The following is a 23,707-nucleotide window of genomic DNA, read 5'->3' on the forward strand; positions in this document are numbered from 1 at the left end:
TTTTTGTCCCTTCAAACTCTACCTTCAAATCTCTGCCACAAAGTGAGTGTTCTGGCTAAGCATGGTAGTACAGACCAAGGCAGCAAGATTGTAGATTTAATACCTGTCTTGTTTACAGAGAAAGTTCAAACTCAGAATGGGCAAGTTAGCAAAAAAAAAAATTGTCTCAAAGTAATAATTAAAATAAATTTAGAAGGCTGGAGATATTGACACATGGTTAGGGGTGTTCGCTGCTCTTCCAAAGGACTGGAATTTTGTTCCCAGCACCCACAGTAAGCAGCTCACAGCTGCATGTAACTCCAACTCCAGGAAATCCAACCTTCTTCTGGCCTCCACTGGCACCCACACGTGCATGGACATACACACACACACACACACACACACACACACACACACACAGACATTCACTCAAATTCACACACACGTTCGTTTACGGACATTCTCTCTCTCTCTCTCTCTCTCTCTCTCTCTCTCTCTCACACACACACACACACACACACACACACACACAGAGAGAGAGTTAAGGGGATACCCACAGACACATAAATAAAAAGATAAATAAAATTTAAAAATACATATATAAGGAGCTGAAGCCATGATCTTAAGACAGCTCTTAAGCAGAGGTTAAGGAGTTGAATACAAGTCACAGGACATGTATTCAATGAGAGGAACAGAGGCGACAGGGAGAGAATCGGGATACACATCAGAACAAAGTAGAAGGGCATGCAAACATGAAAATGCCACAGAGACATCCATGACTTTGTGAGATGACTTCATTTTAATTTGGGAAGAGGGGATAGATATGTACCTCAGTGGTGCGGCCCTAGCTCAGCACGTGGAAGGTCACGGGCTCAGCCTCAGTTCAAGGATTTAACCCCCAGACCAACTCCAAAACTCCATAGGCACTTGTCAGACCATTGTCAAAAGAGCAAACTTGGCCCACCCTTTGGTGAGACCCCCTCAGAAGTTTAAGCTGTGGGGCCTGTCAGGAAGAGCACCTGGAGTATCCTCTTGTGTCCCCAACAATGCAAGTGCAGTCTTCGCAGTGGTTCTTTTATTTATTTATTTTTCAGCGTGTAAAGGTGCTTTGTCTGTATATATGTCTGTGTACCACTTGCATTCCTGGACAGGCCTGAGCAGGAACCACAGTCTTGAGCAACCCAAGGCCACCTTGTCCTGGGGAGGAACATTCCTGCACCTAAAATAAAGAAAACAATGAACAAAGACGGAAATTTTAACATTTAATATGGATCCTGATCTGTTTCATTGTTTTGTTTTGCTTTGTTTTGAGGCAAGGTCTTCATATGTAGCCCAGGCTGGCCTGGAACTCATGACAATCTTCTTGCCTTAGCCCCTCCAAGGGGTAGAATTACAGACATGTGCCAATACATCGGACTCTGTGAATTCTTATCTTAAATATGAGTATGTTCTGTATCTCAATGGGAGCAAAGGCATATTCTCAGACTAACTCATGAGCTTTCATCCCACACATCCGTAATGAGACAGGAATCCAGAGCCAGAACAATGGAATTGAAGCAATAACCCATTCCCTTAACCTAGGCTCTGGCAAACATGGGGTTATTAAAGTCTTTATTGACTGACTAATTGACTGAATACCTCCATAAACAGTAATTAAAGTAAAGACAGAGACACAACTCATAAATAAAATTGGACTGGAGCACACAGCTTCCTTAGATCTCAAAATTAGTACTTGTTCAAGCGAATCTCACATAAGCCCTAGGAGAGAAAGTAGCCTACCAACAATACCCTTTTAAACTAAGAACTGACAAGAAACACATGAGCTCAAGATTAAGACTATGACACACTTAAAGGAAATGATACTGGAATAACAGATGCAGATGAACAGCATCCAGAGTCTATGAGTCCAGCAGGAAGAATCTTTCTTTACTTCAATGATTTAACTTCAATGAGTGGGTGGGTTGGTGGATGAATGGGGGATGAATAGATAGATAGATAGATAGATAGATAGATAGATAGATAGATAGATAGATGAACAAGTGGATGTGTAGAAGAGTGGATATGGGTGGATAGATTAATGGATGTTGTAGCATGAATCTTAAATGTCTTATTAATAAAAAACAAACTCAGGGCCTGGTATTGGTGTGAACACTGGAAGATCAAAGAAACAGAACAAGCCACAGCCACCTCACCTTGCCAATTCCTCAGGTGATCCTGTTTCCTCAGACTGGAAACCTCTGAGTCCTTATCCAAATGAATCTCAGCTGAACTTCTTCTCAAAAGCCTGAAAGCTTAACCAGCATCTAGTTCCTCATCCTCACGCCTTAAATACCTTTCTACTCTCTGCCATCAGTTCCTGGGATTAAAGGCATGAGTCACCATGCCTAGCTGTTTCTAGTGTGGCCTTGAACTCACAGAGATCCAGGCAGATCTCTGACTCTGGAATGCTAGGATTAAAGGCATGTGTTACCACCACCTAACCTCTATGTTTAATATTGTGGCTGTTCTGTTCTCTGACTCCAGATAAGTTTATTAGAGTGCATAATATTTCAGGGAACATAATACCACCACAGGATGTATGATTGATGAATAGGCAGGTGAATAAATGGGTGTGTAAATAGTTAAGTGGGTGAGTTTATAGATTGTTGGATTGGTGGAAGGAGGTATGGGTGGGTGAATGGATGGGTGGACAGATAAATGGGTAAGTGGGTGGATGGATGGATGGATGGATGGATGGATGGATGGATGGATGGATGGATGGGTTGGTGAGTGGATAGATGGATGTGTGGGTGAAGAAACAGAGAAATAGGTAAATGGATGGGTGGCTGGATAGGTAGCTGACTTATTGAGCTGGGGGATGGTTGGATGACAGTGTTGATGGTTGACACAGATAAGAACTGCTGATCTGTTCTCAGGATCCTCTGTCTAGGAAGAACTGATACTGGCAAATAAACATGAATATTTTCCAGGACAGTACAAAATTCTAGCACTGTGATTGCATTTTTATGAGTGAATAAGGAAATGTCTCTAAACCATCTAAACATATGCTAAACTACTAACATGCATAGACATGTATGCTTTAATAATGAGGCAAATCAATTAGGGTTTCTCAAATTCTTTAAAAGTTTCACATGTCCCCCTGAAAAAAAAGATTGTTGAACCAATCAACAATCTTTCCAATGAGAAAGCCCCAGACCCAGCCATGTTCCTTAGTGAATTCTGCCAAACATGTTGAAGTTATACAGTTCTCTGAAATCTCTTTAAGGATAACAGAGAGACATTTCCTGACTCACTCTGCAAGACCAGTATCACCTGACCACTCAACCCCAACTAGGACTTTATGAGAGGGGACTACAGGTGAGCATCTCCCATGGGCACAGACACAAAAATTCCCAACAGAATACTGACATATCTTGCTCATTTGAAAATGTGAACATGTCCTGAAAGTATTACATTGAGCTTCAACAGTACACACAATTATTATTAATCAGAACTAAAATTAAAAGATACGTATTAGTAAATAAACAAGTGTTTAAAAATTGTAAATGGTGGGGCTAGGTGTGGTGGTACACATCTTTGATCCCAGCACATGGAGTCAGACACTCCTGGATCTCTATAGCATGAATTTTAAATGTTCTTATTAATAAAAACAAACCTGGTGCCAGTTATTAGGGTGAATACTGGAAGATCAGAGAAGCAGAACAAGCCACAGCCACCTCACCTCACCAATTCCTCAGCTGATCCTGTTTCCTCAGACTGGAAGCCTCAGAGTCCTCATCCAAGTGGATCTCAGCTAAACTGCTGCTCAAAAGCTTAAAAGCTTAACCAGCTTTAGTTTCTGGTCCTCAGGCCTTATATACCTTTCTGCTCCTGCCATCACTTCCTGGGATTAAAGGCTCTTGTCACCATGCCTGGCTGTTTCCAGTGTGGCCTTGAACTCACAGAAATCCAGACAATCTCTGCCTCTGGAATGCTAGGATTAAAGGTGTGTGTGCCACCATTTTCTGGCCTCTATATCTAGTGGCTGTTCTGTTCTCTGACTCCAGGTAAGTTTATTAGGGTGCATAATATTTTGGGGAACACAATACCACAGATCTCTGTGAGTTTGGGGGTAGCCAGGGCTACATAATGAGACTCTTTCTCAAAAAAATTAAGACCTGAAAATATAAGTAAGTATTTATGTATGTATGTATGTATGTATGTATGAATGAATGAATGAATGAATGGACAACCAAGGAAGATCAGTAAAGACAAACCGTCAATCACTAAACAGCCTCCCTGTTGCCATGGAAATATGGCTCCTACCCACTGGCCTGGAACAACACAGCTATGAGATTTCTTCTTTGTCCTGGTTAGCTTTTTTTTTTCAACCTGAAATAAGGTAGAGTTATCTGGGAAGAGGAAATCAAATTGAAACAATGTCTTCATCCAGATTACCTATAGGAAAGTCCGTAAGACATTTTCTTGATTAAGGATTAATGTGGAAGATGCTAGTCCACTATGGGTGGTGTCACCACTGGGCAAGTTGTCCCAGGATGCATAAGAAAACAAACAGAGCAAATGAGAACGCGCAATCCAGTAAACAACACTCCGCCATGGCTTCTACTTAGTTCCTGCCTCCAGTTTCTTGCGTTGAGTTCCTGCCCCGGACACATTAGGGAAGGACTGTGATGTGGAACTTCAAGCTACTCCAATAAATCCCGTGGTGTGTGTGTGTGTGTGTGTGTGTGTGTGTGTGTGTGTGTGTGTGTGTGTTCATTCTGTCAGCTCTTTTCCTTTAGAGCAGTGGTTCTCAGCCTTCCTAATGCTGTGACTCTTTAATACAGTTCTTCATGCTGTGGTGACCCCCCACAACCATAAATTTTCATTGCTACTTCACAACTGTGATTTTGCTACTGTTATGAGTCATAATGTAAATATCTGATACACAAGATATCTGATATGTGACCTCTGTGAAAGGGTCATTTGACCACCAAAGAGGTCGCAACCCACAGGTTGAGAACATCTGCTTTAGAGACACCCCTGACTAATACACTCATCATATGGGGAAAATCAGTCACGAGAAAATAATAGGTTTTCCCCTTTCACCATTCACAAATCATGTAATTTCCAAATCTAGGAAATAAATTCTGTGCCAAAATGTTGAATTTCCAGGAGATGCTTTCTTTGGAAATGTGAGGCCCAGGAAGCACAGACCTGCAGGTCCCAGGGGGCTCCGGCCTCCCCAGAACTTACTGTTCAGAGCACACTGCAGGGCCCACTCAAAACCCTGAGCACTGCACAACGTGGCCTCTTATCACAGCCTGTAAAAATCTAGGACATTATCAAAGATGAGAGGTACTTGATGACCTCTGCCAGGTTAAGCCCAAGGGTGGGACCCTCCACCCAAGGCTACATCCAGCACCTTGACCCAAAGTGAGGTGGCCAGGAAGGCACTGATTGCCTCCCTGCCCCCAATCACCTACTCTGTCTCTCTTTCTTGGGGCCACCCACTAGTGGCCACAGTTTCCAAGGAGAGCAATTGGTAAAGAAGTCCCTGAAAGCAGTTCCATGTCAGAATGACAGAGGAGGGGACTAAGGAGTCCCTGAGTGCTGTTCCCGCTATATGCCTCAGGTGCATCACTAGAGATCTCAGAGTGTCTGGCTATCCAGCAGCAAAGAGGCTGTTGCACAGCAGAACACAGACACTGAACAGCCCCCTCTATCCCTGCCACTACCCCTATTCCCCATGAGTGGCTGGAGGTCATGAAACCACATTGGTGTAGTGTGTGATTGACGTCTCCATCAAACATGAATAGCTGAACCCAATGCTCTTTAATTCATCATTTGGAAAGTAACCACAAAAATGGAATACACAAGTGCCAGCAGCAGAGATGCCTGAGTGTACAGTCCAGTTGAGTATGTAAGCCTTAGGGTCAGCACATCCTCTGGCTCCAGATCTTGGATGATGGAGGATTCTAGGTGGGTGGTGTCTGCACCTGTGCTCCATTCTGGGCAGGGGTCACTGCAGAGAAGAGTTTCTATGCCCTACTTGAACTTCCCTTCTGGAAGACAGTAAAGAGAAAAGTCAAAGAGTGGATCATATAGGCCTTGGCCTTTGGTTGGACAGAACAGGGAAGCATAAAGGTTAGGACATGGGGCCAGAGGAGTGTTAAATGAGGCAGCCTGTGACTAGCCCCAGAAGTGATATTGGAGAGGATATGGAGGGCCTACCGGTAGACCTGCTCCAGCACCCTGTGACCCAATAATCCCTCCTGAGTAAGTTGCATGCTAAGCTTGGACCCATCACACAGCAGCCCTATATACAGGCCAGGCAGGCTCAGGCAGCTCATGTCTCAACCTGGACAAGAGATGATCTGGCCACAGCCCTCAAAAAGCCAATGTGCAAACTCTCTCAGAGCCACCGGGGCCTCTCCAAATTCAGATGAGCAACCACTTGTTTTCAATACAGGCCCCCTAAGGAGTCCAGCTCTCTCTGGGGTCCCTCGGGGCTGAGAGATCAGGGTGGACAGATAGAGCTCCCAGGCTCTGTTGGTTGTCTAAGATAAAATGAGGAAACAGGACAGTCTGCGAGCTGGGGGGATAACTTGGTCAGTAGAGTGTTTGTCTAGCATTCATGAAGCCCTGGCTTCAAGTCTCAGTACCACAACCTGAGTGTTGGTGGTGCACCCTTGTAAACTCAACAATTGGGAGCTGGAGGCAGGAGGATCAGAAGTTCAAGGTCATCCTCAGCTACACAGCAAGTTTGAAGCCAGCCTGAGACACATTAGTCAATGTCTCTAAATAAACAAATAGAACAGTCTACATGGCTTTATCTACTAAATTATGAAACAATATTAATGGCATTTTCTGGCCCCGGCTCGAAGCACTCTGGACACACTCAGTCATTTATATTCACAAGGGTTCCTTGGGACAGTACTGTCATGGTCCCATTTGTGAATGAAGACACGGGTTCAGAATAGTGATGTGATGAACCCCTTCTGTGCCGCTCCAAGAATGAGTACCAATGTATGAGAGAATTACCCCAGTTCCTTCCTCAATTCCAACCGGAGCCTGAAGCCATACAGGTATCCAGGGCCCCATGATCCCTCTGACTCCTTCCTGTACCTCCACTCCCTACAGCTAAGGACCCAAAAAGTCATGACATGTGATGGATGTGCCCTGAGACCTTAGTGTGAGCCCAAAGAGCCCTTGCAGGTTGCCAGCTTCCTCTCAGCTTTCTATGCTTGGTTTGGGGGCTTTTTTGTTTTGGGTTGGTTTGGGGTTTTGCCACCATGGTTAATCTCTGCAAGCATGGACTCCTGATAGCCTAGCGTATCCTTCTTGGCGACTCCAGATATGGCTTGCTGGCATCTGTCAGTTGGTGAAGATTTTAGTGGACCAAGAGGCAGACCTAGTAGGGAGTCTGGCCAGAACTGGTGCAGTGTCCAATTTCTATATTCCTTGAGAGGGATCGCCTAGGGACCCAGAACCCTGTTCCTCTTTTTCCCTTCCAGAATCTTCCTGAAACTGGGAGGAGGGGTGGGGGAGGAGCAGCTCAGCAAACATCCCTGGACAAAGCCATGAGCGTAGAAACTGGGACGGTTGTTGTTCTAAGCCGTGTAGAGGGAAAGGTACCGAACACTGACACTGGCCTGCAGGACAGTCAATGCAAGTCCTGCAGAGCAGCCTCCGAGGGGAAATGCACGCGGGCAGTGGCTCACTTTCCCTGCACTGTCCTGCGCAGAGCCTCCTTCACGTCCTTGTTCCTCAGGGTATATATGAAAGGGTTCAACACTGGTGTAACGATGGTGTTGAGCACTGTGATAGCCTTGGTGAGGTCCAAGGAGCTCTCTACCGAGGTCCTCACATGCAAGAATATGGTGGAGCCATACCAAATCAGCACCACTGTGAGGTGGGATGAGCAGGTCGAGAAGGCACGGTGCCGGCCCTGAGCAGAGGGAATCTTGATGATGGTAGTGATGATGTAGGCATAGGAGACTAGTGTGATGCCACAGGAGCCCAGAATGACACAGAAGGCAATACCAAAGGACACCAGCTCCACCACCTGTGTGTCAGTGCAGGACAGCACGATCCAGGGTGCAATGTCACAGAAGAAATGGTTGATGACACGGGAGCCACAGAAGGAGAGGTGGGCAATGAGGACAGCCGGCACTGTGATTGCAGAAAAGCCACACAGCCAGGATCCCAGGGCCAAACGTGTTGCCAGCCCAGGTGTCATGATGCCACCATAGCGCAGTGGAAGGCAGATGGCCAGGTAGCGGTCATAAGCCATCACCGCCAGCAAGAAGTACTCCGTACAGCCCAGAGAAAAGACGAAGTACATCTGTGTGGCGCAGCCAGCCAAGGAGATGGCCCCACCCAGGGGAACAAAAGTGGCCAGAGTCTTGGGCACACAGGCTGTGGTGAACCAGATCTCCAGGAAGGAGAGGTTGCAGAGGAAGAAGTACATGGGTGTCTGCAGGCATCTGTGTGCCCCTACCAGAGAGATGATGGCTAGGTTTCCAGCTACTGTGAGCAGGTACATGACCAGGAAAAGTAGGAAAAGCCCAATGCGCAGGCTCCGTGGCCCAGGGAAGCCCAGCAAGATGAACGGTCCAGATGTGGACAGGTTCTGGCCAGCACCCCAAGCCATTGAATATTTGGGGGACATGGACTACCAAGCTTCCAAGAAGGGGGCTCAGGAAGTGAAGGGTCTGGCCCTTTTCTGTTCTCTGAGGAGTCTACTCACCTTGTCCTACAATCCCAGGACCCAGGTAAGCCCAGTCCCCCTTAGGAGTAACTGGATAGGCAGCATGAACCATGTCCATGCGGCAGGGAGCCACTCAGCCGGATGTGCATGCCTTCTAGCCAGTGTCTGTCGCCTAGGGGAGAAGGGGATACTGTGTCCTTATCCTGCAGTGTCTGTCACCTGGGGGAGAGAGGTCCTAATTCCAGAGTCAAGGAACCTAGAAAAAGACAGGAACTGTTGAGTTTCCACAAGTGAAGTTATAAATGCCTTGATCTCCAGCATTGTCATCCCACACACAGATGAGGCCCCTGTAGAGCATTCCCACCTCACCATGGAAATGCCCCACACAGAGAACAAAACCTTCAGTAGGAGAGCCCATAGGAAACCTCCTTGTCTTCCTCCTCCTTCTCCTCTAGCTCCCCTTTGTCTCAGGCTCTAACCTTAAACTGTCTGTTGAGAAAGGAATGAACCAGGCTTTCTAAAATTTGCATTAAAAAAGCTGTCACTCTGAGCCTGTGAAGTGGCTCAATGGGTAAAGGCACCTGCTGCCAAGCCTGACTTCAATCATCAGGCCTCACATGGAGGAAGGAGAAAACTGACTCATGAACACACACACACACACACACACACACACACACACACTTAAAGGAATAACATAAATAATTTTTGAGCTGTCGCTCTCACTTCTCCTAGCCAGAGGCTGATGGGTAAGGCCGAGGTGTACAGTGTGCATGGATGTGTTAGTGGGTAAAAAGGGTGTTTAATGGGTCCTGCAACCCAAAATACCCAGGGTATCAGAGCATTCCCCCAACCCCTTCCCAGAGCCAGCTGCTCCTGGGCTGACTACATAGACATCAGCTAATCTTCTGGCTCAGAGCCCAGAGGCATCTTCCTGCCATTTCTCCCTCTTCTAGCCATGCACAAATGCACACTACACATACATACACACTCACATGCATTCACCTAAACTGCCTCTCTGGCCTGTGCCCCACCTTCTGGACCACCATGCTCTACTTGCTGGTACTTACCCTCTTACTGACCACAAGCCAACAGTTCCTCACCCAGAAGACCTGAAGGTGCCTTGGGTGCCTTGGGTGCCTTGGCTGCAGTCCTGTCCCCAGAGTCACAGCAGCCCTACATAGCTGTCCATAATCAGCACAAGTCTGCAACCAAAACACATTGTACCACCTTAGGTCTATTCCAGATACTTACTCAAGAGAATCCTCAGTAGCCTCCCTGGCCATCACCCCTGCAAGCCCATGGGTACCTCCATCATGCCAGTGACATCTGACCTGCTCAGGGAGTCAGTCTTGACCTCCATGACACTGTCATCCTCTCTCAGCCCAGACTCAGACAAGCTTCTCATTTAGAAAAATGTTTTTCACAGTTGCCAATCATAATGCAAGGGCCAAAAAGAGGAAGAAACTGACAACCCCTGATCCACCTGGAAGGTAACACTCTTCGGTGTGACATTTGCACTATTTAGCCTCCCGCTTCTTCTTATACCCAAAACACAATGATAGGTTTCAGGTCTTCTCATTTCCCTCCCACCCTAAAGCCACGTGTGGATGGGTGGAGGGGGGGTTACTTACCTGTGCTGGAAGGACACCCAGACATTAGAGTCACCCCGGCCATCATCCCACACAATTGCAGCTGGCAGGTGTTCCCTGAGGCTCAGAAGACAAGTTTGAAGTTGCAGATCTTGGTCCCAAGCCAGAGTAGAGGCCATCACCTAATGCATAGTGCATATGAGTCAAGAGGCAATATGACTAACCATATACCCTAAAGTGGCCTGGTTCCTGAGAGATCAAGTATGAGAACTCCCTTGTCCAAGTTAGCTCACGGACGACCTCAGTCCCCATGGAGGTAAGGGATGCAGGACTACCCACCCAGGTCTTCAGCATGGCCTCCTAAGCATCCTGGAGTCCAGAAAGGTCAGCATTAGCAATGCCAAACTCTCTGGGCACGGAAACACTGGGCCAAGTGCACAGAGACCAGCCTCCAGCCTAGCTGACCTCTGACTTGTTCTGGGGTTTTCTATGGGCTCAACACTGCTGCTTACCTGCCATAGTCACAGGCCACTCTGGATATTTAAGGAGCAGTTAAATTCCTCCTGTTGCCTTGGCCATCCATTGCTGTGGCCAATAGTAGATTTGACCTACCAATAAAACTACTGGGATGTGCTCCCTACTTGGCATTTGAGTATATCTCTTTGGCAGACTGCCTGGCCCCAGGTGCACAAGACTACCCTGCTCAAGCAGCCCTGGCTATAGTCACTGGAGAGTGACCACTACTAGCTCCACCCAGGTCAGGCCTGATGCATAAAGAACCATGAAAGGGAGCCGCTGCATCTCCAATGCTCTGCTCCTTGTCCTCCAGCCTCACTTCAAACAGCAGCCACATAGCTCTTCCAGGGAAGAAGCCTGAGCAGACAGTGTCTCTACCAAGCTCTTCCAGCAGTCAGCCATGTAGTGTAGTGGCCAGCACCCACCCTGAGGCTGCTGTGATCCTCTCTAGCCCAGCCAACAAGCATCGGATGAGGTGGCAGGTGTCTCTACCTGCCTGTGAGATCCAGGCCAGCCCTGGCCCTGGCAGACAGAGCTTCTTGCACTTGGTTTTTTATGCCTTTCCCCAATCCAGGCCTGTGAGGACACTTTTGCCAATTATGTATCTGGCAACAGCCAGGCCCTGGAGGCTTAGAGGAGTCCCGAGGGCAGACCTCCTGCCCTTGGGCTGTACCACACTTCTCACCCACACTGGCTGTCTCCTGGCACTGAAATCCAGGCCAGGTGCCTACACACTTATGGAGCAGTGGCCAGATCTATGCACATAGGGTGCAGTTTACCTGCCCACCAGATGCTGGGTGCCACTGGAAGATTTTCTGTGCCTCAGTTTCCCTCTGTGTAAGTTGGGCAGTGACATCCTGCATGCCCGGGCAGGTTGGGAAACAATTTGTGAGTTGTCCCTATTCTAGCACTGCTACAGCCTTTTAGAAAGAGGTGTTGCAACACATAGCAATCCAGATTGGTTTTGCCTGGTCCATACTGGGGCTACTCCTCTGAGGGGAGAATACCTCTGCTCATGGGTACAGGAAAAAGTTGTGATCCAGGCAAGGAACTGCCACTGATGAGCATGTGGCTTGGGACACGGCCCAACTCTGAGCTCTATGAGCATCAACATTGAGACCCCCATCCCCACCCCAAGGCCCATACCTCTGGAACTCCCTTAGGGTACCACAAACCAGCATGAGGCTTATAGCCACAAAGTTGTATGAAGTTGATCACATGGGGTCTGGGCCTCATGTCAGGGACTAAGCTGTACGAAGTTGGACCCTGGAGGTAGTGTGAATGCCCTTGCCACCCGAAGTCCGTTTCTTCCCTACAACTTTGGGATCCCAGGAGAGTGAGTTCAGGCTGTTCAGGAGGTATGAAGACCTCAATGGGTCACAATCAAGAGTCATACTGCCCTGGGGATGCAACCTCCACACAGGACCCTGGACGCCCTAATTGGTAGCTCATTAAAAAATGTTGCGAAGTCTCTCCAAGGCCCCAACAATTGGCACCTGCGACAGGAGCTGCCTGGTCTAGGGAAACACAGGACTGCCTTCTGTTAGGCTGGACATGCTATCCCCCACCATGATGACATCACCAGCATCTCAAGGATGAAGAAGTAGACAGAAGGTTTCTCAGCAGACAGCTCAGAACTTTGGCTATTGCTTCCATGTGACCTAGGTTTATTTTTCCCATGTCATCTTTCAAGGTTCATGCCACACACACACACACCCTAAGCTCTTCTCTCATTTTGCGTGAGTCACCCAGCCTTTCACACGAAGTTTCAGGCACCTTGATGCAGTCACCTCAATGGCTTAAGGACACATTGGCAATGGGAGACTCTGATTTTCCTAGCTGTGACTGGTGCTCCTACACATTCCCTCATGACAGTTGAATCGTTTAATTTAGAATTAAGTCCAAAGCTCTCCACTAACATGACTATTCTCACGTAAGGGAAAGCTGGGGGACAAGGAGCCTGGCACTCACAGGACACGCTACTCTTGGAATTCCATTCTTCGTAAAATGAGGTGGAAGCCCTCCCCAAATCTCAGCCCCAGGGATCAGTAACAGAACACCACGGGATCTACCATGTACTGGCTTTGCTTTTGTAAAGAACAGTACACAACAGTGCAGATAAATGTCCTTTAAGGGTGTGTGTGTGTGTGTGTGTGTGTGTGTGTGTGTGTGTGTTAGGGAACAAACACACCTGCCACAAGGCATTAGAACAAGGCTTATCCTGAGCCCATCCCAAGTTCTATGATAAAATGGCAAAAAAAAAAAAAATCCGTTTTAGAGTTAAGAACAATGTCTGTGAGCCATAGGCCTCCCACCCAGCTCAGGATGGCTCAAGGTTGATAGCAACGCGCATGAGAACTACAGAAAGGAAAGTAAGATTCTGAATAACAACAACAACAACAAAAATCAAGCCAGGCATGGTGTTACATGGTTTTAATCCCAGCACTTGGGAGGCAGAGGCAGGTGGATCTCTGTGAGTACAGGCCAGCCTAGTCTACACAGCAAATTCCAGGGCAGACAGGGCTCTATAGAGAGACCTTATCTCAAAAAAAAATAGATAGGTAGAGATAGAGAGACAAATGATAGATAATTTTTAAAAATAAAAAATCAAACAGATATTATAGAATGATGAAAAACCCAGCAAGTGACTACATCAAGCAAAAGAAAGATCATTGAGAACTGCGGTAGCCTGAATGTAATTGGGCCCCATAGGCTCATAGGAAATGGCACTATTAGGAGGTATAACCTTGTTAGAATAGGTGTGGCCTTGTTGGAGGAAGTGTGTCTCAGTTCACTTCCTGCTGCCTGAGGATCAAGATGTAAAACTCTCAGCTTCTTCTCCAGCACCTGAATACCACCACATCCTGCCATGATAACAATGGACTAAACCTCTGAACTGTAAGCCAGCCCCAACTAAATATTTTCCTTTGTAAGAGTTGCCATGGTCATGTGTTGCAGGAGATGTCTTTTTGTTGCCACTCCTAGACTGCCAAATAAACCAGGAAAGGCAGGTTATAAGTCAGGAAATTTGTAAAGTGGATCAAAGCCCTTATAATTCTGTTCAAAAGTCAGAATTATATACTATTCTCGTGGTATTATTAGATGTCCCAGAAGCTCTTAATATAGTTACTGACTCTCAATATGTAAAAAGAGTTGTTTTACATAGTGAAACCACTGAATTTATTCCTGATGATTCAGAATTAATTATTTTTTATTATTTCAATTACAAGAAATAATTAGGAATAGAAATCATCCCTTGTATATAACACACATCAGATCCCATAAGGGCTTACTAGGCCCTCTAACACTAGGTAATGATGAAATTGATCAGCTATTAGTAGGAAATGTGCTAGAAGCCTCAGAATTTCATAAGAAACACCATGTTAATAGCAAAGGTTTGAAAAAATATTTTTCTATCATTTGGCGACAAGACAAGAAAATTATAAGAAGATGTCCTACTTGTTCTTTATATAACCAAATTCCACCATCTGCAGGAAGTAACCCAAAGGGTACTCAAAGAAATAAAATTTGGCAAACAGATGTGTTTCATTTTACAGAGTCTGGGAAATTAAAGTGTGTGCACCATAACATGGATACTTATTCATGATTTCAATGAGTATCTGCTTTGAGTTTGGAAAAAGTTGATTCTGTAATTACACATTTATTAGAAGTTATAGTCATGATGGGGATACCTGTACAAATTAAGACTGACAATGCTCCAGAATATGTCCCTAGTAAAATGAAACAGTTTTTTGTATGTTACAATATAAAGCATATTACAAGTATACCACACAATCCTACAGGACAAGCAGTTATAAAAAGAGCTAGCTGGGCGGTGGTGGCACACGCCTTTAATCCCAGCACTCGGGAGGCAGAGCCAGGTGGATCTCTGTGAGTTCGAGGCTAGCCTGGGCTACCAAGTGAGTTCCAGGAAAGGCGCAAAGCTACACAGAGAAACCCTGTCTCGAAAAACCAAAAAAAAAAAAAAAACCTAATCAATGTGGTGATATATTATGTACCCTAATAAAATTTGCCTGAAAATCAGAGGTCAGAACAAGCCACTAGATTAAAATAGATGCCAGGTAGTGGTGGTACACACCTTTAATCCTAGCACTCTGGAGGCAGAGATCCATCTGGATCTCTGTGAGTTCAAATCTACCCTGGACTACATGAGATTGACTCAGTCTAGGAGAAAAACAGAGTCAGGCAGTTGTGGCACACACCTTTAATCCCAATACTTGGAAGTCACATGCCTTTAATCCCAGCACTTGAGATTTCATACCTTTGCTTGGGAAGGACACATGCCTTTAATCCTAGCACTAAGAAGGAAGTGATGGTTGGGTGGAGAAAGGTATATAAGGCATGAGAAGACATGAATTGAAGCCTTTTCAAGTCCTAGAGGTAAGACATGGCAGTGGCTTGTTCCTTGTCTCTCTGATCTTTCAGCATTTACCCCAATATCTGGATCTGGGATTTTTATTGAAAAAAAAATTTAGCAATTCATGTTACAAATCACTCTTTAAAAGATACACTCAATAAACAGAAAGGGGTAATAAAGACTCCTAGAGATAGACTGCACAATGCTTTATCAACTTTAAATTTTTCAAATGCTAATGAAAAAGGAATGACAGCTGTGGAGAGACATTGGATAATAGAAAGAACTGCTGAATTAAATCAGTCTGTGTTCTTTAAAGATTTCTTGACCTCAGAATGGAAATCAGGATTTGTGTTACATTGGGGAAGAGGTTTTGTTTTTGTTTCCACAGGAGAAGAAAAGCTATGGATACCATCAAGATTGATAAAGATTACATTCGAACAGGAGAGACCTCTTGATTAGGAAAGGAGATAGTTCATCAAACTGCATGGACATTCCATCTAAATTAACTTTTAAGACTAACAGATGTCTCTCATTTGATCAGGCATAACCTGCCAAAAAAGGAAACTCCCCAAAGTTAGAGTTGGGGCAGGGTTTTGTTTTTGTCTTTCCAGGAGAATAAAAGCATCCAACTAAAGAATCTGAAGGCCACTGGACAAATAAGACATCTGAAAAAGAGAATAAATCATCCAGTGAAAATGTCCCAAGAAAAAGAGTAAATTTTCCAACAGAAAAAAATCATAAATCATCCCAAATGTTTGTTTCTGCTGTTCTCTACAGACATATAAGGCAAATGGTCTTTTCTTAGTCCCAACTCAATTAAAATTTAAAGCTGGCTTTGGAGTTGGAGTATGACTCTCTTCTTCTCTAAACCTAAGCATGCTTGTTAAAAGAAAATCCAAAGTTTCTGTCTCATGTCAAAAGAGCTACCTGGTATGGGACAAAAGGAAACAAAAATTAAGGAACTATTCTATTGTCACTAATTTCATGATCCTTTGTTCTTAATTTTACTCTTTAAAACTTTTATTAAAGTATAAATATTATCTCAAAATTTATAAGATTAACATATATATGTATATTTAAACTTTCTGTCATAATGTTAATGGACTTATAAAAGTACTAATTAATTCTAGAAATAGGCTTCATCTAGCTTCCTGTGGTTTCTGGCTTGAGTCTGAATCAGTTAACTAGGAATTAAGCTTGTGTATCCCGGGTGTATTTAATAGACTGTGATCCTTTAACCTCTCCAAGATCTGCTGCATATGACATTTAAAATGTCTAAATTTTCTGCCAGGAACTGTGAGCATTCCTAACAGTGACCTTTGAAATCTCCAAAAGGATATGGGGACCCACAATGATGACTTCACCTGGATTGTGGTAAAGCCACCAAGCTGACAAACACCACCCAAAGATCAGTTTTGACTACAAACTGCTCAGGACAATTTCAAGGCAGTTAGCTAAGATGGTCCAGCATCATAGACTACTCCAGCCAGAACTTCAGATAAGCCTTGCACTTTCCCATCACACCAAGACTGGACAACAGCTAGCTCTCCCAGGACTTGATCTTTATCTCAAATCTTTCAGGGCCCCCCTAAAGATGCCATCATCCACAGGCAACAGGAAGTAATTTTAAAAACATGATTTCCACATTCTCAAGAGATGGGGTGGGTAGTTTTTTGTTGTTCGGTGGATTTTGTCATTGTTTGGGGAGGTTGATTGTTATTGGACATGGTCAGGGAGAAAACTAAACAAAGGAGATTAGATTCAGAGGTGGGGTGGGTAGTTTTTTGTTGTTCGGTGGATTTTGTCATTGTTTGGGGAGGTTGATTGTTATTGGACATGGTCAGGGAGAAAACTAAACAAAGGAGATTAGATTCAGAGATCTTCTAAAAAAAGAAAAGGGGAAAATATAAAAATGATAGGATAAAGAGTAGATTTTTGAATCTACTTTTAAATTAAAAAGGCAACTACCAGTCTCAAATAGTTTACAATGGTATAGATTTTCGTGTATTGACACAAATTTAAGGTTATTTTTGTTATACCCTATATATATTTCTACTCTTGTTTAATATATTTTTGTATGTTGATAAAAATTTAAAGTTATTTTTGTTATACTGTATATGTTTCTATTCTTGTTTAAGGTATTGGACCTAAACAGTGTAGCTTAAGTTTTCCTGCCTGGCCCACAGTCAGGATATATCTCTTTCACCTGCCAGTCCCACAGCCTCTCAGACCCTACCAAGTAAACACAGAGACTTATGTTGCTTTCAAACTGTATGGCCGTGGCAGGCTTCTTGCTAACTGTTCTTATAGCTTAAATTAATCCATTTCCTTTAATCTATACCTTGCCACATGGCTCGTGGCTTACCGGCATCTTCACAAGCTGTTTCTCATCGTGGCGGCTGGCAGTGTCTCTCTGACTCAGCCTTCCACTTCCCAGCTTTATTCTCTTCCTTGCCCCGCCTATACTTCCTGCCTAGCCAACGGCCAATCAGTGTTTTATTGATTAATTAGCAACACATTTGCCATACATCCCACAGCACTTCCTTTTTTTTTTTTTTTCAAAAAGGAAGGTTTTAACCTTAACAAAGTAAAATTACATATAATTTGGGAATTTGGGCGTAGCTTCTCTTATTACTTCCTGCTGGAAGGGGGCGCTGTATCTTATGGGGAAACAAAGAAAATTTTAGAATTATGGAATAGTCCATGAGGCTGTATCGTCTGAGCCAGATGCCTTCAAACCATTCTGGATGTTGGATCATCTGGGCCATGGTGTCATTGGAGACCTTCAGGGGGTCTTGGCTGGTCAAACCTGATGTATCTTAATCTGGAACAATTCCATAGCCTTTGGCTTTCTGTGGGAACAAAAGCAGAGACTCCTTTCCAAAGCAACATATCCTTATATCCAAATTTTGAAGTCAAGGTACCTTTAAAATATACATTTTGGCATAACTCAACAGCTTTTACAATCAAATGTTTTTCTGCAGTTAAAAATCCCAAAGACAACACAATCCAGATTCTCTGTGTAATAGTCATCTTCACATGGCTTATTTTTTATATTAATTTTACTGTCTCTTTAAAGACTTTATTTTTTAAAACTATGTATTTTTTTCTATAACTGTATATATCACCTTTTTTGTCTTTTTCAAGCCTACGTATCTTTTACACACATTGTAAACTATTACATCTGAATCTGTCTTATTGTGAATCTATTGCTTTAAGCTGCAGCAGCTGTGGCTGCTGGCTCCGCCCACAGCTTCTCAACATGGCTACGTTTACCACCAACTCTGGGAGCTATCATGGGTCTATGCTTTTATCCAAGCAGCATGTAGTCCAGAAACTTTTTTTTTTGTTTTATACTAGCAATGTCTAAATTCACCATGCAGCTTAATGTGCCACTTGCAGAGGCCTCATTTCCGCCCTACTGCAGATCAAGCACACGCGCTAGGAACCCGCCAATAGCTCAAACCAGCAGCTGCCGCTCATTTGAGAGAGACAATTAGGAAGCTGTTTTTAGCTCCGTTTTAGAATCTTTTTTCAGGTTTCAGGTGGAAACTCTTGCCACCATGTTGGACGCCATTTGTAGCTTAAGTTTTCCTGCCTGGCCCACAGTCAGGATATATCTCTTTCACCTGCCAGTCCCACAGCCTCTCAGACCCTACCAAGTAAACACAGAGACTTATGTTGCTTTCAAACTGTATGGCCGTGGCAGGCTTCTTGCTAACTGTTCTTATAGCTTAAATTAATCCATTTCCTTTAATCTATACCTTGCCACATGGCTCATGGCTTACCGGCATCTTCACAAGCTGTTTCTCATCGTGGCGGCTGGCAGTGTCTCTCTGACTCAGCCTTCCACTTCCCAGCTTTATTCTCCTCCTTGCCCCGCCTATACTTCCTGCCTAGCCAACGGCCAATCAGTGTTTTATTGATTAATTAGCAACACATTTGCCATACATCCCACAGCAAAACAGCTCTTTTAAAAATGTAATGTAAATTTCTAGTCTTTGAAAGCTCTTAAGGATAATAAGGAAAGATAGGTTAATAGTCATCTACAACAATCAAACTTATAGCCATGTTAGGTATATTTTCAAAGTCAAACAGATATATTTTAAATAGATAGATGGTCTTCAAACTTCAAACACTTCAGAGACCTACATAATATGACATTTAAGATGTTTTAATAACATAAAGATTTTCATGACAATGAGACACATCTGCTCCTGGCAGCACCAAATTACTTGAAAAGAGGGTGATGGACATCAAAGAACCTCCATATGGAATTTGCTTTCATTTGTGGCAAAGTTAACCACTGGGCAAAGAAACTGCTCTTGCCTCAATTGCTGACAGTATGTTGTTCCAATTGGACAAGGAGGACTCAAAAGAAAACAACTGCTGAACTTTGCCAAGACAAGGTAGGACAGTCCTTCAAAATTCCTGCTTTACAGAAAAGTCTGTCAGATATTCTAGGCCTGCAGAGGAACCTTGGGGTAACTGTCCAGGCAGCCAGATGTCTTTGTCGTTTCTGAGTTTTGGAAGAAGTGGCTTGCTCTGCACATCCTATTTACTCAAGTAATATTATATTGTTCTCGGGTATCTGATAGGATGGAAGATTAGATAGTTATAGTTAGAGTTTTCCGTAGTTATGATAGAAAGTAAATCAGGTACAAAACTTTGGATTCCCCAAGATAGGATAGATAATGTAGTATTTTCTTTGAATTTGCAAAATATTAATGGATTGGACATTGTAAAGGTATTTTTTAAATAATTGATTTCTATTTATTTTATGTGCATTGGTGTTTTGCCTGTGTGTATGTCTGTGTGAGGGTCCCCTGGAATTGGAGTTACAAACAGTTGTGAGCTGCCATGTGGGTGCTGGGAATTGAACTTGGGTCCTCTGAAAGAGCAGTCAGGGCTCTTAACCGTTAAGCCATCTCTCCAGCCCCGTAAAGGTATTTCTTATTGTATAAAGCTTTACTATATTAAAGTTAAAGCTCTTCCTTTTAATTTAGACAAAAAAGGGGGAATGTTATGGAAGATTTGTTTGTGTTGCCACTCTGAGACTGCCAATGGAGTCCGGCCTCGGTTCAAAGGGTGGAGTCCACACTAGGCTGGCCAGAGTGGACCATAGAGTTTTCTGGTGGACTGAGAAGCTAGACACACAGGAGGAAGAAGGAGGGGCCTGAGGAGACGTTTGGTCCATTTTTGAATGGAGAAAGTGAAGAAGAGAGATACTTTCTCCATTGCTCCATGGATCTCTCAGGTTTATTTTTCTAATACTTAACTTCTGAGTTCTATTTTTTAACAAAGCAATAAAAGAAGTCTCAAAAGTCATGGTGTCTCTCCGGAGCAATGGAAACCCTAACTAAGACAGGGACTGAGGTTAAATCAAGGAAATATTATACTCAAATGATTGACAAAGGAACAGAAAGACAGTGACAAAGAAAAAAAGCATCCATGAGATTGCTCAGAAGGTAAAAGTACCTGCCACCAAGCCTGATTAGGTGAATTCAATTCCAGGAGTCCACAAGTTGTCCTCTGACCTCCACAAGTTCTATGGTACACACACATACACACACACACACACACACACACACACACACACACACACTAAAATTTTTAATTTAAAATTTAAAAAAAAATAAGCATAACCATAGCTTTCAGTAACTCTAAGACATGCTCAAGAGACCAAACCTAAAAACCTACGGGCTTCTGAGGAAGTAAATTACAAGCTAAATATGAACTGGGAATATAGCTCAAGGATCAAAGTTCTTTCCTAGCATGTATAAATCCCAGGCTCAATCTCCAGCCCCACATAAACTAGACATAGTGACCTTTGTCTATAATCCCAGGCTTGGGGGATGGAGGCAGGAGAAGTTCAAGGTCATTTCACCTACATAGTGAGAGTTCAAGACCAGTGTAGGATACATGAGACTATGTCAATAATAATAGTAATAATAGCAAAAACAATAACAACAACAATTATAAACAATGCATAGGGTGCAAGCCTTTAATCTCAGCACTTAGGAGGCAGAGACAGGCAGATCTCTGTGAGTTTGAGGCCAGCTTGGTCTACAAAGTGAATTCCAGAATAGCAAGGGCAATTATACAAAGAAACCCTGTCTTGCAAAAAAACAAAATAATAATAAAATAAAATAATAATAATAATGATAAAAGGCATAGAAACTTATTTAGTAAAATTATAGAAGAAATTTTCCAAAATTTAGGGTAAGATACAGACATTCAAGTATAGGAAACATTTTGAACCCTGAATAGATATGACCAAAAATAACTCTCTGTGTCATAGTTAAAATGCTAAGACTACAAAGGAACAGTATGAAAAGCTTCCAGATAATGCCAGCTTACAAAGGCAAGCTCATCAGAATGCTATCAGACCCCTCAGTGGGAATTCTAAAAATCAGAAAAGAGTGGGTGTACATAGCTCAAGTCCTGAGTGTGAGTGTCTGCTAATACAAATTATGCTATCCAGCCAACTTATCTTTTTTAATAAATGCAGGCATAAAGACTTTCTAATGAAGGCACAAACTAAAGGAACTCAAGAGCAGTGGGCTACTAAGAAGAATGAATATTCACAGCTGTTGGGAGGAATATGCTCTAGATGCCTGTTACAGCCTTTTGGTCTGTGGTATGGTTCAATTATGTGGTTTCTTTATTGACTTTTCTGCCCAAGAGATCTATCTCCTGATGATATTAGTGTATGAAGCCACCTATGATTGTTGTATCTTGGATTATTTGTCCCCTTAGGTCCAATAATATTCACTTTATGAAACTTTATGAACATTGGGTGTCCCAATGTTCAAGGAACAATATTTGTTTTAATCTTTGTGAAGGATTTCTCCATTTATTAGTATGTAGTAATGTTCTTTCTCTCTTCTGGCTGAGTTTTCCCTGGATTCTATTTTTGCAGACTTGAGTACAGCTGCTTCTGCTTATTCTGGGCTCGTGATTGCATTGCATATAACTTTCCATCCTTTCACATTCAGTCTTTGTGATCTTTACCAGTGAGAATGAAATCCACCCCACATTCCCCCCCATCTGCTTCCTCTCCTATCCCCCCATCACTTTTCCTCTCAACTTTATGTGCTTTTATAATACCCACTGAATCTATTCAATGCTATCTACGTGTACATGGGTGTAGGACAATCACTATAGCATTAAAAGTCCCTCAGAGCCTGCATCACTGAAGAAAATTGACTCTCCTTCCCCCAACAGCAATCAACTGCCAGTAGTTTCTGAGATAGGATGAAACTTCATGAGCCCCTCCCCATCTATACTGGGATTTCATGCAGATCTTGTGTGACTGACTTTTCCTGGGGAGATGCAACACATATGTCTACTTACTTGAGAAAGGGAGCCCATAACAGACCAAAGCCCAACTTGATGAACCCATGGATTTTATTGAGATTACTTACAGGTATATGGGGGAGTGGTTACTTACAGGAACAGAAATTACTCAAAGACAGCTTCATCACCAAAGCCCATTCCAGCATGAGTGGCAGCTCACAAAAGCTGGAAGCATGGGGCACACTGTACAGCCTTCAAGCAGCTCAACAGGCTGGAGAATGTCCTTTCCAGGTAGCACAGTTAGTCTGAACCTCTTCCAGGTAGATTGGCTTCTAGGCAGTTCAGCTGGTCTCTGCTGCCTTTGGGTTACTCTGCTGGTCTAGACTTCTAGGCTGTCTGGCTTGTCTAAGTCTTCTTTGCAATTTGGTTTTTCTGAATCTCTCAGCAGTGTTTTCTTTTTATATACCCGTGGGGAGGGAAGAACCTAGTAAATCTGGTCAGTTTCAGGGACTTCCTGATGCTACTTTGAGTTGTTCATTTCCTGTCTTAATGAACTTGACTACAGGATGGAATGCTTCAATCTGGAAAGAAGCTGCTACCAACAGCCCCTTCCCCAACCATGCTATATTTTTGACTGGCCTGATCTTGTGTAGGTCTTGCGCATACAGTCCCAGGCACTGTGAGTTCATGCATGCAACTGCACTGTCATGGCCAGCAAACACTGTCCCCCTACAGATGTCAGCTCCCTCTAGATCTTACAATGTTTTCTGACTCCTCTTCCTACATGATCCCTGAGACTTGGAGTGTGACATAGATGTCCCAGTCTCTCGTTCTCTGAACATCAATAATGAGTCTCTTCACTAATTGCCATTATGTGTGTGTGTGTGTGTGTGTGTGTGTGTGTGTGTGTGTGTGTATGTGTGTGTGATGGCACCTGCCCCCACCCTTTGGGCAGGCTGCTCTCCCTTCTCTTGGAGACAGCTTGGTAGTTTGTACCCTAAATAAAGCTTTGCCTTTTGGCCTTGGTTCTGCTTTCATGGTCTCAATCTCTTGTGCAGTCTCACACTATGGATGTAAACACCCACAAATAAAATAAAATAAAGCATGATGAACAGAAGCCAGAGAAAGAAGACCCTGGATAGTTCTGTTCTCATCAGCTGTCAGAGTTAACAGAACTGAGCCACAAGGCAGAAGTAATTGCCTAGTAGTGCCTGACAAAGGCTTAACTGAGAAAGGGCACGCAGGATGCCTCTG

At 43.7% G+C, this 23,707-nt stretch overlaps 1 protein-coding gene across 1 annotated transcript; it reads right to left on the bottom strand.

Annotated features, from left to right (window-relative positions):
- Positions 1–7,678: 7,678 nt before the first annotated feature.
- Positions 7,679–8,632, bottom strand: LOC131898870 (olfactory receptor 287). Its single transcript, XM_059250132.1, has one exon. The coding sequence runs from the start codon at positions 8,630–8,632 to the stop codon at positions 7,679–7,681; it is 954 nt and encodes a 317-aa protein (XP_059106115.1).
- Positions 8,633–23,707: the final 15,075 nt, after the last annotated feature.

Source organism: Peromyscus eremicus, chromosome 1 (genome assembly GCF_949786415.1).
Source record: "Peromyscus eremicus chromosome 1, PerEre_H2_v1, whole genome shotgun sequence".
NCBI classification, from domain to species: domain Eukaryota; kingdom Metazoa; phylum Chordata; class Mammalia; order Rodentia; family Cricetidae; genus Peromyscus; species Peromyscus eremicus.